Consider the following 15627-nt stretch of genomic DNA (forward strand, 5'->3'; position numbering starts at 1 on the left):
GGTCACACTTAATGGTTTCATTGATCAGGAAAGTTTAAACAGGCATGTTATGAAAAATTCGCGGTTATGACACGTTTCCGAGCAAGGAACATCTTTAATTTTGAATCGGTAAGTTACTACTTCTTTCCATCAAAATACATTCATGGCTGTATGCCTTGATAATTCTCATATATTTGATTTATAGAGATTTTTGTCGAATAGAGTGATGTTTTGAATTTGCAGGGGTCAAAAGGGTAGCGTCCGTTGCGAGGAGGCGAGACGCTATCTCGTTGGTACCGTATAAATGGCATTCCTAGCAATGTGAGTCACTCCTCCTCCGTAACTTGGAGTTCGCTAGCTGCTTTGAACGGATCAGTAAGGTGCGTTGACCGGCGAACTGCCGGCGGGGCGGCCGCGGATAATGTGGTGCTGGTGAATATGTATGCAGGATCGAGGTGTTGCTCTTTGCATTGATGATATGATTATTAAAGTGGAGAAGAATTGAAGAAGAAATACAAAGTCAAATGCACAAAAGAAGAAGGAGACAAAGAAGTGGGAGATTTGGAAATGGAAAGAGGGAATGACTGCATTTGAAATTGAGATGAGAGGCCCGGGGTGGGGGGCAGTACAAATGCGTGACAAAAAAAATTGCGTTTAAAGGGGTGTTTATTTCAATTTTGCAAGTTTTGCTAGTATGATTTTTCGTTATTTATTTAAATCATCTTTTTGGACTTGAAAGTTTAAAGGTCAAGTCCACTGCAGAAAAATATTGATTTGAATAAATAGAGACAAATCAAACTTGTAGTTGTAGTTGTAGTTGTACAATGCTGAAAATTCCATCAAAATCGGATGTAAAATAAAGTTATAACATTTTAAAGTTTCAGTCATTTTTCATAAAACAGTTATGCACATTCAGTGACATGCAAATGAGACAGCCGCTGATGTCCCTCACTCACTATTTCTTTTGTTTCTTATTCTCTGAATTATACAATATTTCATTTTCTTACAGATTTGACCTAAAGGACCAACTCGACTGAAACATAATACTAATTCCACATGTCCAGAGAGGAATTAATCGCTGTTTCACTTGACAATGAGGAGAAAATTAGAATATTTCATATAATGAAATACAAAAGAAATAGCACTGGATGAAGCCATCAGTCTTCTCATTTACATACCGACTATGAATATGATGTGTGTGGACTGTTTTTGTGGAATTAAGAAGCTTTAGTATGTCATAACTTTCTTATTTCACATATGATTTTGATGAAATTTTCAGTCTGATGCTTGTTGGATTTTTTTTCCTCTTTTCATTCAAATCAACTTTTTGTTGGGGTGGACTTGTCCTTAAAACTTCTGCATCCCACTCAAAGAGGGACTTTACCTAACAGTGTACTTTCCCAATCCATTCACATTGTATGACTAAGATTTTCTTCCAATTAAAGAAAAAAAGTAATTATTGGTGCCAGTTGAAAGTGTATTCTATTGGATGTAACAATGGAATTCCTAAAAAGGGCAGTTCTATGTTTACAGAGTGACATTCAGAAACAAGTTTTTAGCATTCAAACAAAGATATCACACATATTTAAATAGTTATTTGCAAAGAAATGGTACATTGTACCTGACAGTAGTTGCTGAAACACACTTTTCAAAATAATAACATTTGTTATTTTGATCCACTGTATTAATGAGATACAGAATATTCCTAATACATGGTTACGGAGTGACGTAAAATGGACATGCATATTTGAGGAGAAAACATATTGATCACTCAAACTCTGTGAACTTTAAATGGCTATCACAATGTTAAGTTATTGATTGGATTCTATGTTCTAGCTTTGATATGCTGCATTACATTAAAAAATTGGTGTATTTTTTCATTTATTACAACTTAAAACATAAACCCATACCTGGTTACGGAGTGACGGTTACGGAATGACATCCAAAATATTCACACACGGGCAACGTAAAATGAACTTACACTGTAGGCCTACATTTTAAAATTTTCTTTTGATATATGATTCACACACAGGCAATGTAGAATGAACTTACATTTTAAAATTTTCTTTTGATATGATGTAAAATGATGACCTTCAGATTATCCGAAAGAAATTTTTACAAAATAAGTAATAGTTTTCTGTTGAATTGAAATTAAGTAAAAAACAATATATGTAGTCCCATGTACATGTATACATTGTTTGTATGGTTTGGATTCTCCTATGAGATGCATAAGAAAAAAAAATTGTGGCTAATTATGTTCCCCTTTTGTATTTATGAAATCCCATATGAGTTTTGATAGAAAAATTTGATCCAGATTTGAAATAGAGCCAATATAAATTTTTGGAAAATGTCCACTTTTGCTTGGAATTGCCCAAAAGTAATACAAAATATTGCTTGGTGAAGATTTTAGGAAAATCCATTAAAGATTATTAAGAAAGCTATAAGAATGTCAAGTTTTTGATTTATGACGTCATTAAACGAGCAGCTGCCCCATATGTTATGTAATATAAAATGCATAAATTTCAATTTTTTATGATTTGTGATGACTTATTTCTTAATTTTCTTTTTAAGATCAGGTTTGAAATGATTTGTCTGTTGATGTACTGAAGGTGCAATAAAAACCATTTTCAATTTTTCTGAGAAAATGACATTTCATTGATTTTTTTTACCATGCGATATGTACGGAAGCTGCTTGCATATGACGTCACAAATCAAATACACTCTACATATTAAAATTCTAATAACTTTTTGATTTTTTTCTTCTAGATGGATCTTCCTCAAACCTTTGGCAATATTTTTAAATTATTTTTTCTGCTATTTTTATCATAAACTTTTTGTGAGGGTGAACTTCCCCTTTGATTATTGCTGGGTTTAAGTTGTATTATATGTAACATGGGAATTCCTTAGTGTTGCCAGTAATTTTACAGCCTTTTTCTCTTTTCTCCCCATCCCATCCGCTTGTCAACTCAAAACACCAAAGTCTGACTCTAGGATGACCAGTTTGATGAAATCTTTGTAATGGATGCTGAAGGTTCAAGTTTATGACCACCCCCATCGAAATCTAGCACCATGGAGGAATGATGAAGCTGTCCCCATTTCCGTGAAGGTAGCACAACAGCTATGAAGGAAAATGTTTGGCGTGAACTTGCAGTTTAACTTCTCAATCTTCATACTCCAAAGAACTCTAGGCATGCAGAGATAGCAGCGCCAGTGCCACGTTTGTAAAAAGAAAAAAAAGAAGAATCTTGGACATTAATGGCAGTGAGAGAGACGTGACAAAAATGAAATTCAACAAATTCTTGCCTGTGACAAGGACTCGTCTAACGCGAAGAAGGGGTTCAGGGATGCTGGTGCTTGTATATTTTTGGACATTGTTTTCGTTAGCGAGGACCCAGAGCGGGGGTATTAATCTGAACCCGGTGTGCGAAAGAACGCTTTCCGATGGAACCGTAGAATATCTTGCTTGTTCAGCTGGCTCAGAGGACCTTTCACTGTTAGACTTGTCGGTCTCTGTAGATCCTGTCAACTCTACGTGTGGACTCAGTTCTGATGTGAACAGACTGATATACAGTACTTTGGTAAGTATGCAGGCTTGACTTTCTATTAAAAAACCCCAAACTGATACAGTGATTTGGCTCATGTAGGCAAAGTACTGCCTGCCGAAGATGCCAAGTTCTTCCCAAGTTTGAACACCATAGATTTTATAAAAACAAACTAATGACAGATTGACTGTGGTATTATAAAAGGAGAATGAAACTCTTGGAGCAAGTTGGCTTTTGTGAAAGCAGAAAAATCAAAGAATAAGATAAAAAAAAGTTTGAGTAAAATAGGACTAGCAATAGAAGAGTTATAAGCATTTGAATGTCGAGATCACTAATGCTATGGAGATCCTCCCATTGGCAATGCGACCAAGATCTATGATGTCACAGATGAACAACTCTCCCCTTTTGGACACTGAAAATATACCCCAAAACATCTCTTTTTGCTCATTCTAATCATATATGACAAACGATTCATCAATGATATAATGTTGTGAAACCTCTGTACTTGTCCTCTCATAAAGAGAACACCTCACCTTGTGATAGACTCTATAAAAGTGAGATTCATATAAGTGAAATAAGTACTAAAGTAATGAGGGAGTTGTACGTGTGTCATCACAGATCTTGGTCGCATTGCCGATGGGAGGATCTACATGGCATTAGTGATCTCAATATTCAAATGCTCATAACTTTCTTATTATTCCTCAAACTTTCAACAATATGTTTCTTTGATTTTTCTCTTTGATATGGATTCAGCTGGTTTCAAGGGTTTCATTCTCCTTTAAAGTCATCCAAGCATTTTATTTAAAGACTGAAAATATGAGTCTTCGGTGAACTTTTGACTCTAATTTGATTGTCATTTATGACTCATTCCACTTTCAGTAGGTGGAGCCCAATACAAACTAATGACACGTTGACTATGGTAAAAGACAAGAAAATCGTGAATACAAGTTGTTCGGAAGATTTCATATATGGATAGGACTTTATGTATTTTAATAACTATCCATATAACTATCCATTTGTGTTTTGTTTACATTGTTCATACGAACATGTAATAGGAGGCTGCATTCTACAGGCTTCGCTTTTTAGCAGAGCTCTTCCTCCGTTTCCGACCTGATACATGGTTATCTTGATTATTATACATATAAAGTTTCCTTGTTCTATTGATTATAGTTACCTGTATATCAAGATGTATGTAACGATACTAATAAAATGAAATGAAATATGTTACTCAGTTTGAATAGATATGGAATTATAGATCAGTCAGAGTAAGAACATTTGATGAAATTCACAAAATAATGATGCAGGCTGTATGCAAACAGGGGAGCCATTGATGTCACATAAAAAAAAAATATTTCAATACCAGTAGTTTCCCCAGTTTTACACTGTCTTTGAATATGAAGTGAATAATGTATTCCTATTCAATTAAAAACTTTGTCTTCAATCTGCAAAATGCAGATCTGCCAAATAAGATCCACATCACCTTTTTTTTAATGAAACATAGTTTGTTTGGGCAGCAGAATTTTACATACGCTTGTTAAACTTTGAAACGGTTCAAAAGCCTGTTGCTTTAAAAGCCCTGGGCATGTTACAACTGTTGTCGTGTTATATGCTAATGCCCAATATGATGACATGAAAGGTATACAAGTAGTAGGTTGATTGAAAAGGGCTCCACCCAATGAGTCATAATTTGCAATCTGGAGTCAAGACTTACATACATGTAGTATCCGAAGGCTCACATTTTTTTGTCATTCATTTGGATGCTAAAACTTAACGTATTTTACTGGATGGCACCATACATATTTTTGTTCATCATCATCATCATCACCATCATCATCATCGTCATCATCATCGTCATCATCACCATCATCCTCATCATCATCCTCATCATCTTTAACCATCACCAGCACCACCACCATCATCATCATCATCATCACCATCATCACCATCATCATCATCACCATCATCATCATCACCATCATCATCATCATTATCATCATCACCATCATCATCATAATTCATAACCATCATCACCATCATCATCATCATCACCATCATCACCATTGAACAGTATCACCATCATCACCATCATCACCATCATCATCACCATCATCATCATCATCTTAACCACCACTACCACCACCATCACCACCACCACCATCATCATCTTCACCACTACCACCACCACCACTTCCATCATCATCATCTTAACCATCACCACCAATACCACCACCACCACAACCATCATTCTTACTTCTTATATAATTTTGCAAAGGGGATGATAGAAATTATGAAGTATAATTTTCTCTTCTCATCTCTTCTAAAAGTAGAATATGATTTGGATCTTATTTCTAAATTTCGGAATACGTAGGTTTCGAAATAAACGTAAGAGGATTTTTTGATTATTTTTCTGTGCTTTGTAATCTGTATTGCTCAGTTTGGTTAGATTGTACAATTTAGGGCTGAGCCTGTACAGCTGAATTCCATTGTATTGACTGCAAATTACAAAGCAGTTCGAAGCTCTTGCGCAAGTATGTACACTTTATTGAACATCAATTACCATGCAATCATGCATGCTTGGATGGGTTGAATAATCAGCTGGATGAATTTAATTAGCTAAAGTGGGCCCATGGCCACACCTACCAGCTGTGACATAAACAATAATAGTTGTCATGGTTACACCTTTCAATATTGATATTCGGGTCCCCATGGGAGTCAATATCATAACGCGAGTACAGTCCTTGGCTTTTGTATACTGATATTCAGTTGGCCTAATTATTGGAACTCAATGGAAAATGAAAGTATCCATTTCATCATCCTTTGTGATTTCATAGTCTGCAGATTTTGTCAACCAGCAGCTTGCATTAATATATTTTTTTTTTCAAACTAATGAGATGATTTTAGATTCTAATATTCTATAGAAATACCTACATGTCATGACATGGAAATTTTTGTTTATGATTTTAAGATAAGGGAAGATTATTCAAGCATTTAAAGCGATGTAATACAAATATTGACAATAAGGAAAGTGACAGGATTGGTTTGGGACCCCATAGAAGCATAGCTTGTGAAACATAAGAGACAAAGTTCTCTTTCGATTTTTTTTCAATTCAATTCTTTATTCCATTTCCATTCAAAACATAATACAAAGTAATATAAAGTAATACATGTACAAATCAAATACAATTTTACAGACGAGCATTCTTACTTCGTAAAACAAAAAACAGTATAATATTGAGCATAAATGGAAATGAGGGGGTCCACTATAAAAAAGCAAAGCTTGTAAAGTGTGGATCCCCTTGGAAATGAAGAAAATATAATCGACTTATTCATATATATGCGTTTGTATACAGGAAAGAAAAAAGAGAAGGAACAAAAAGGTCGAAATCATATTGATGTTACAAGCATAATTACAAAACAAGTGCAAAGTTATTCACACAAAGAGGTCTTCGCTGTGAAGGATATGTTGCGCAATAGACAGAAGAAAAAGCAGAAAGAGAGAGGGAATGACAAGACATAGAAGACAAGACAAAACAAGAGACAAGACAAAACAAGAGACAGGACAGTACAAGACATGATAACATAATAGGTAAATAAAAAATAAATAAAAGGAGGATAAATAAAAAGGAGATTTTAAATCTATATGAATGAAATCTTCTACTTTTCAAATAATGAATAAATGATAGATTTCATAATTTTTATGTACATGTACAGTAGCTGGGTGTAAAAATTTGATAAATGATGGTTGTATTTTTCCATGTAGCGAGGGCATATACTATACATGTAGGCCAAAATGAGTCCCTTATAACCTTAATTAAACTGGGTTTACATGTATCTGACAGGGGGGGGGGGCAATATTCTGTATTCTGCCCCTCCCCCTCCCAGTTGAATCAAGCCTCAAGGCCTTGGGTATACAGTACATGTACATGTAAGTCATAAAAGCCCCCCCCCCATATAAAATATGAAGAGTTTGATTTGAAGTAAATTAAAGTGTGTTTCAACTTGAAGCACAAAAGCCCCTAATAATTCACCAGTATAAAATCCACCTGTCAAACGATGTTAAAATGTTGCATGCTAGATTTCCTGTTCAGGGTGCACCCTCTAAATTACATGTATGCCTTTTTCTGTTTCCTCCCATTGAATGCTGATCAGGATTACAATGTCTTCGTATGTGATGCCTCAAATGCCTCCCTTGCGCACCCTCCGGAGTACATCATAGACGATGATGACCCAGACTCACCAACATGGTGGCAGTCCACATCGTGGTACGACTTCCCGGAGCCTCTGGAAATCAACGTCACTGTATCTCTGGACCATTCTTATACCCTGGTAGACAGTATTGAGATAATCTTTCAGTCGGCACGACCTCAACAAATGATATTGGAGAAGTCCAACGATAGAGGTACAACGTGGGAAACGCTCCAATACTATTCCAGAGACTGCCTCGAGGACTTCTCCCTTGATGATACCAGGGAGTCCGACATCAAAGATGTCTCACAGGTCATCTGCACATCGGAGTATAGCGGAATTTTGCCCTACAGGAATGCTCCTGTTAAGTATGACGTGGAGGAACGTTTGGCTCTCTTATTTTCTGATGGAGTCTCGCCAGCGCTTCAAGTCGAGGCATATCAGAACGATACCGAATTCCGTGACCTTTTGACCCTTACAGATCTGCGTCTGCGGTTGCTGCGTCCTGCCACAGATGGATTAGAATATCCAGGATATTTTTTTTCTCTCAGCAAGTATTATTATGCCATATCGAACATTAAATCTTTCCTCACGTAAGTAAACAATACTACATACTGTTTCTTTAAAAACTTGTAGAAATATGTTACAGTGATAATAATGAGCATCCGGTTTTAGAAATAGGACATCGGTGATATTCATTTTAGCTGATCTTTATTAACATGTTCTGAAGGGCTACTGAAACTTATGAACTTGTACATGCTCTTGTCTGAAGAGAAGACGGGTGAATTACTGGACATGCAGGGTTTTCAAATTTATTGGCAATCTCTTAACAAGGAGCCCTATTAAATTTATGTTCAGATTCTTGTACACATAGTTATCTGACCAATGGATAACAAGCAGAAAATCAATTTCAAAGATTCATCTTTATCGCATTTGCGTATATTTGTGTATATTTCACTCAGGGGAAAATATTGTGATATTGCCAGTGTATTGCCTGAACGCCATGCAGACCTACTTTTTCATACAATTTTATTTTTTTGTATTCGTTGCAGGTGCAACTGCAACCAGCATGGCCGCTTTTGTGCCCCCTCCCCCGAGAGTGGGGATGTGGTCTGTGAGTGCTTCCACAACACCATGGGAACAAATTGTGAACAATGTCTGCCGCTCTACAACGATCGTCCATGGAAGGCAGGATCCTTTACCCCTTTCCCCACGGGTACACCCAATGAGTGTCAAAGTGAGTATTCTTCCCTTACCTCCTTCCTTGGTTCTCACTTTCATGCACATCACCCTGACAACAACAAAATTATATTATTCGGGGGCTATTTTTGAGCTTCCATGGCTCTTTGTAGTATCCACAGCTTTTTAAAAGCATTTCAGGGGGCGAAATTCCCCCAAGCTTCCGTGTTAATTTTTCCCTGTTCTTACATGTACCTGAGCATTTTATGTGCACCTCTGTCTCTTGTTTTTCCTCTCTTTGTCAATGTACATGTAGACACCTGACCTGTGTTCTGAAGTTCAGTTGAACTTACATGTAGGCCATAATTTAACTCTGTTAAAATGATGGCTAGCTTTAAATGATAAGTCTTTGTTTTCATTGTACATGTATGTTCCTTTATGTTTACTTTCTGCTTTCCCTTGCTTTGATAGTGGAAAAACTGTTTCCGTCACCACTCCCAGAAAAAATATCCAAAATTCTTCAGTTTGAAAAATATTTGTGTTGGATAAGGAATATAGAAAGCAAAATGTTTACATAGTAGAAGTAAAAATCTTGACTGGAATTGCACTCTCACTCTATTTTTAACTGCAAACATGCCCGGAATAAAAGAAAATGTGAATGGGCTTACAGTTTCATCTGTCTGGATGAGCTGCCAATGAAATCTGTGCGCCTCAATCAATATCAACCCTACCTCAAACTCAAACAACTTTCTATTTGCTCAGAGTGTACTTGTAACGATCACGCCGCCAGCTGTATCTACAATGACACGCTTGGGTACGGCATCTGCCAAGACTGCTACAACAACACGGCGGGCGATTTCTGCGACATCTGTGTGGATGGGTTCTTCCGTAACGAGTCTCGTGATAGGAGTGATCCTGATGTTTGCATTGGTGAGCGTTGTAGAGTGCCATAATTGGCATCTTACAATTATGGCTTCCTTATGAAAAGGGTTTTAAATTCTAATCATTTGCTCTCAATACAGTGTGTTTCTACTTCCGTATTCTGTGATTATTACATGTAGGCTTTCCTTCCATTAATACACACTGTTCTTGAAATTTCAGTGCTTTCACAAATATGACCTGATTCAGAAATTAACAAAATTATTGTTTTTATCAGAGTTATTATCTGTGTGAAGTAATAATATTATATATAATAATAATATAGGATATCTGTGTATCCTGCGTATCCACCTTTTTAGGTGCTTTTGGCATTCCTATTTTAAACTTGCTATGCTCGGCAACCGATTCCGGTGCTCACAGCTTTTTTAAGGAATTACTTCCTCCCAGTTCCTTTTTACCTCTCCTGGGTTGAGTGCAGCACAATGTGGATGAGTTTCTTGCTGTAGGAAATTATGCCATGGTTGGGACTTGAACCCACGACCCTCTGTTTCAAAGTCCAGAGACTAATCCACTGGGTGACTACGCTCCTATATATGTCTCATGTTAGGAAAAAACTGACATTTGTACAATATTGCCTTTCAGAGTGTAACTGTGAGCCACTTGGAACTGTTGACAACAATACAGTCTGTGCTCAGTTTGCTGATGATGCAACAGGCTCTCCTATTGGTCAGTGTCAGTGCAAAGGAAATGTAACCGGGAGAGCTTGTGACCAATGCGTGGACAGCTTCTATGGACTTCTTACGGAGCCTGACCCTGGCAGATGTAGAGGTATTTCAAAGTGCCAAATTTTTTTATAATAAATCAATGTTTACTAAATCTAGAATTAAAAATTTGAGCTCGTGCTTGATTTGGAATTTTTAATGCATATCTGACAAGATTTTGTATACAAAGAGGCTTGCAGGGGAGCGTTCTGTGAAAGAACTTGTAAGACGTTTTATCAGACAAGTCACATTTTATCTGACGGTTGCAATAGGAACAGTGCCACTCAGCCAATCAAAATCAGGGAAAGATGTGAGATCTGACAACTTTTGTAGATGAAACGCTCCTCAGAAATTGACTTTATATCCAACAGCCATGTCATTTCAACACCTTGTATCAAAAGATCTTGTTCAAAGGCTGGGAGAGGACACGTGACAAGTCGATCACTTAATATTTTCTCTTACAACAATTGTTCCTCCGCTAATTTCTCTATAATGTGAGGGTTAGAGTCATGATAGGGTTTTTGGTTCAGAATCATGTTAGATTAAAGTTACGGTATGGTTTAAAGTTAGGGTTTATGTTTGGCTTAATGCATGCATTTTCAGTGCGAGCACTTGTCGCAGGAGCAAATGTCGTGGAACTGACCACTCAGAGGCCCCTTTTTCATTTCATATATCCATTCAATGCCATTAATATCACTGAAAACATACCCAATTGTCTTTTGCAGAATGTGGATGCAATGTGCTAGGGACATTGAATGCCACAGAGTCCTGTGACCAGACCAGTGGTCAGTGCTTCTGTAAGGCCAACACGGACACCAGGACATGCGGAGTGTGTAAGGATCGTTTTTATGGCTATCCCACCGATGCCAACGAAGTAAGTACGGATTTGCGATATCCTTAAGTATTTCTTATTAACCTGCTCATTTTTTCATTACACAAATGTGATAATGATAATGAACGCTGGTGGCGCATGTTTCATAAAACTTAATAACAAATTTAAAATAACAATTTAAAGCTAGTGAAATCAGTAAATTTGATTGGATTATGGCAAACTTGTTATAGAAATTGTGCATTTGTAATTATAATAAATCTTTCTGAAATTGGACCCAGTATCTGCTTTTCGGACTATACATAGGGAACCTCAAAATCAGTTTTAGTCAACATATTATGGGGGTTGGGCATAGGCAAGGCATACATTGTACATGTATGAAGTCATGAAGACGGCATGTGTAAGTATAATTATGTGGGCCATTATTGCAGGCTTGCATTGATGATATTTGATTTTCATTGTCATCAGATATGCAAGAATTGCAAATCGACGTCAAATTCTGTTGTTACCTTTTTGTTTATAAATTCTGCTTCAAGGACTGTTCACCCTGTGACTGTGACCCTGGGGGCGCTATATCGTTGACCTGTAACAAGGTGACGGGTCGGTGTGATTGTCGAGGCTTCACTGGAGGCCGAACTTGTACGAATGTGGAGAGTGGATACTATTTTCCTTATCTTGATGTTAATAGGTAAGGAAAATTGGCTCATTTGAATTGCCCCTTTTCTTGTTAATGTGCAACTTAAGTCAATGTATTACAGGCCTGTGAGTGATCAGAAGTAAAACGAGCTGAAAAAAGCTGAAATTGAAAGAACTCAAATACAGAGCAAGGCTGAAATAAGCTGAAAATCAAAAGTAACTGCTGAAATCAGATAAATAGTTGAACTCTCACCCCCATGGTATCACAGGGCATTGGTTTTAGCTTTAAAACAAAATCCATTGATAGTTTAAGAAAACAACCTACATTTTTAATTTTCTCCAAGTCAAAATGCATGAGTACAAGAGAGTCGTCATTGATCTCGGTACTTTCAAAATTAATATTAAATAAAACATAACAAATCTGAGGTCCATTTCGTAAACAGTTACAAATACGGTAACTTTGCCGTTATTACCATGGAAACCTTGATTGTGATTGGCTGCTGAGCCCTGCTACCATGGTAATTACCATAGTTGCGATGTTACAATATTACTTGTCTTTATGAAAACAGCACCAGGTGAGTTCTTTTATTTTCTGGGGGGGGGGTTGCCGTTGTCATGACAAATCACCTTGGTTTTTGTTGGTTGAGCATCACCTATGTCTGACTGTTGTAAGCTTCTCAAATGGAAGCATTTTCTTGGTGACAACTTTCACAAAATTATCTACTGGGGATGCGTTTCATGATACAGATAATCAGTGATTTTTACTGACTGCATTTATAAGCTACTGAAATCCTTGCATATGATTGGGTCATGGCAATTTTTGAGTGAAAATTCCTGACAAGATGATTCATTAAATGCGTTTTAGTCTTGGTCTAACCAAGGGGAGCATTTCATCAAAGAAATGATCTATAATTTTTTACTGACTACTGTTATAAGCTACTGAAATCCTTGCATCTGATTGGCTCAGAGCTATTTTGTTAGTGAAAATGACTGACAAGATTCTTCATGATACTGTCTATGTTTCATACCTCTAATAACATCATTTTAAGCAGGGCCCGCTGGTAGAACAGTTTTTCGGAACCGAAGTGGGCACGGTGGGTAAAATATGACGTTTATTATTTATTCCCTACAGTCACGATGCTTGGGAGGCCAATTCAAGCTGCGTCCATCGATCTGACTTTCCATTGGATGGCTTCTCGGGTCTGGGCTATCTGGAGTGTGGTGTCGGTGATAGGATCCTCTTCACCGGGATCAGGGTGTATTCCAACGTTACAGATAGATTGTGAGTCATCCTTTGGACCCTTTGCCTATTTATTTTGTTACATTGTTTTGATTGATTTTTGTAATGAAAATTATGGGGGAGGGGGGATTGGTTGGGTGGATAGCAACATAGACCTGCCAGCTGCACTCAACCCAGATGAGGTGAATGGGTACCTGGTAGGAAGAAATTTCTTAAATTCTTTAGCTACTATAATGGCAGTGCTGCTATAAAGCCGGGTATAATAATAGCAACGCTTTTTATCCTCGGGGCAAAAAGCGCTATTTATCCACAATATTTATATCACGATAAGAAAACAGAGCAAAATTATTGCCTTTTATTCATTGGCTGTTGAATATTGTCTGAAGTAATATGTTTATAATTCAGGAATACCCATATATATATAAATATATATATATATATTTATATAAAGGAAAATCTTACCAGTATGCCTAATTTTGTACTTTTTACAAGAATTCAGGGAGAAAAATATAATCTGAAAGAACACCATGTGCATGGAGATGACGATTTAGAATGATAAAGTTTAAAGTATGATTTACCAATTTTCAAAAGAATATTTCTTCTTTCACATCTTTAAATATCACAGGTCAAACTATGTTGTTCTTCGTTACACCTACATCTCCCAATCCCCTTGGCTAATGACCGCCCTGCGCATCACTGTGGAAGCTACGGAGGACACTGCCCTCTCTTGCCCGTACCCTGATGGCGATGTGATCGCAACCCCTGCCTTCTCCCTGCAGCCTGGCGAGGGTGTGGCATGGTCTTCGGACGAGTCCTATGGCTTCCATCAGGATTGTTCCTACTCTGCAGCGTTTGAACTGGACAGTGCAGGACTAGGAGCGGATGCCATCGTGATTGACGCTCTTGTTCTCATTCCTGATCCAAGTTCTTCTACTGTGTATCAGATTGGAGGTGTGGTTTGGTATTAAATCTTGATTCAATTTATCCAGGGTGTGAGAGTTCAGCCTTTCAACTAATTTCAGCTTTTTTTTGTTTTAATTTTCAACTTAATTTCAGTTTATTTTAGCTTTTCTCAGTACGAAAATGTGGGAGCTGTTTCAATTTCAACATTTTTTCAGCTCTTTATTTGTGATCACTCAGACCCTGATTTATATGCAAGCATGGAATTTCATAGGATAATCTTTTTTGTATCTTTCTCAAGTAAAACCATCATATCAAACTATCTTGCAAAAAACTTTGAAGAAAATGAAAGAATAGTATTATTAGGAAGACTGAATCTTGTGTCACAAACTTGAATGATGCACATGGTGTTGGATTTTGTGTTTTGAATTTGTTTGATAAAAAGTATTCTCAGTGACCTTTTTCACAGACAAATGTTATAAGCTACTGCAAATCCTTGCATCTAATTTGCTGAAAGCATGTAGGTCAGCAAATCTCACTGAAATAACTTCATGAAATGCTCTGCAGGTCACATACTGTACCTCTGGTCTAAGGTGACAAATATTTTTTGTTCATGTATGTTTTTGTGAAATGGTGGAATTGCATTAAGATTTGTGGTTCAATTTACCCATAGATCAAGTAGAGAGAGGATTTTATGACGACTGCCTTCGAGATATTGCAGCCTACTCCAATCGTTCTCGTGCTCTAGAAGCTTGCCGGCCATTCACGTACTCGCTCATGATGGAAATTGTTGGAGAGGCACAAAGTAAGCCCCTCTTCAAATTGTCAATTTGATTCAGCTACAATGGGATATTTCAAGTTTAGTATTGGTGTTGGTGTTAAAGGCAACATTTAGATTGCTTCCACTCGCTCCAAAACCTATTCTGAGTTTATAAGTTATCTATATCACCTTATTTACATCTCAACACCTCTTGAAATTAGTCCCTGTACCAGCTGCATTTTAAATTTGGTGCTATGCTGCATTGATATTGTAACACCAACACCAATAGGTAAACACCAAACCTGAAATCACTCAATATAAGCAGTGTTTGAGCTTACTCAGGTCTATATTAGTCCGGAGTAAAACTACACTCTATTGTTTCACTTGAAAAACCCTGACACCCGAGGAAGGAGGAATATTTGATTTAGTAGTTTGAATTTCACTCCAGTGGCGAACAATCTGCATTACCTGCTAGGCCAAAGTTGACTGATATCTGGGAATAGTGTGAAAAACAAGCCTTCCAAGGTTTTGCCAAATTGGAAGGTCAAGGGTCAAAACCAAAACAGGTAGTGGGAGCTGTGGGGGGGGGGGGTGGGAGAACCTGCAAATGTTTTGACCATTGATCTTTGCCAAATTGGGAAAGTCAAAACCTTGGCAAGATTTCATTTCCACGTGCTGCTTGCCATGTGCATGCATGAGGTAATAATAAACACCTTGTAAATGCACAGGCCAAGCTA

The 15627-nt window shown here is 37.2% G+C and overlaps 1 protein-coding gene across 3 annotated transcripts in view; it reads left to right on the plus strand.

Annotated features, from left to right (window-relative positions):
• Positions 1-15627, plus strand: part of LOC129277720 (laminin subunit gamma-2-like) — a 33750-nt gene continuing 18123 nt past the window's right edge. Inside the window, exons 1-11 of one of the 3 annotated variants that reach the window (XM_064110708.1) lie at positions 1-108; positions 2960-3557; positions 7671-8299; positions 8759-8943; positions 9648-9815; positions 10407-10592; positions 11251-11399; positions 11891-12042; positions 13123-13272; positions 13856-14181; positions 14804-14935. In XM_064110708.1, coding sequence (XP_063966778.1) covers positions 3261-3557; positions 7671-8299; positions 8759-8943; positions 9648-9815; positions 10407-10592; positions 11251-11399; positions 11891-12042; positions 13123-13272; positions 13856-14181; positions 14804-14935 — 2374 coding nt within the window. In that variant the 5' untranslated portion in view covers positions 1-108; positions 2960-3260. Of the gene's footprint in view, positions 109-223; positions 360-2959; positions 3558-7670; positions 8300-8758; positions 8944-9647; positions 9816-10406; positions 10593-11250; positions 11400-11890; positions 12043-13122; positions 13273-13855; positions 14182-14803; positions 14936-15627 lie in introns of those variants that run through there. The other 2 variants (XR_010295960.1, XM_064110709.1) reach the window with 2 other exon arrangements.

This window comes from Lytechinus pictus, chromosome 15 (assembly GCF_037042905.1).
Source record: "Lytechinus pictus isolate F3 Inbred chromosome 15, Lp3.0, whole genome shotgun sequence".
Taxonomy (NCBI): Eukaryota; Metazoa; Echinodermata; class Echinoidea; order Temnopleuroida; family Toxopneustidae; genus Lytechinus; species Lytechinus pictus.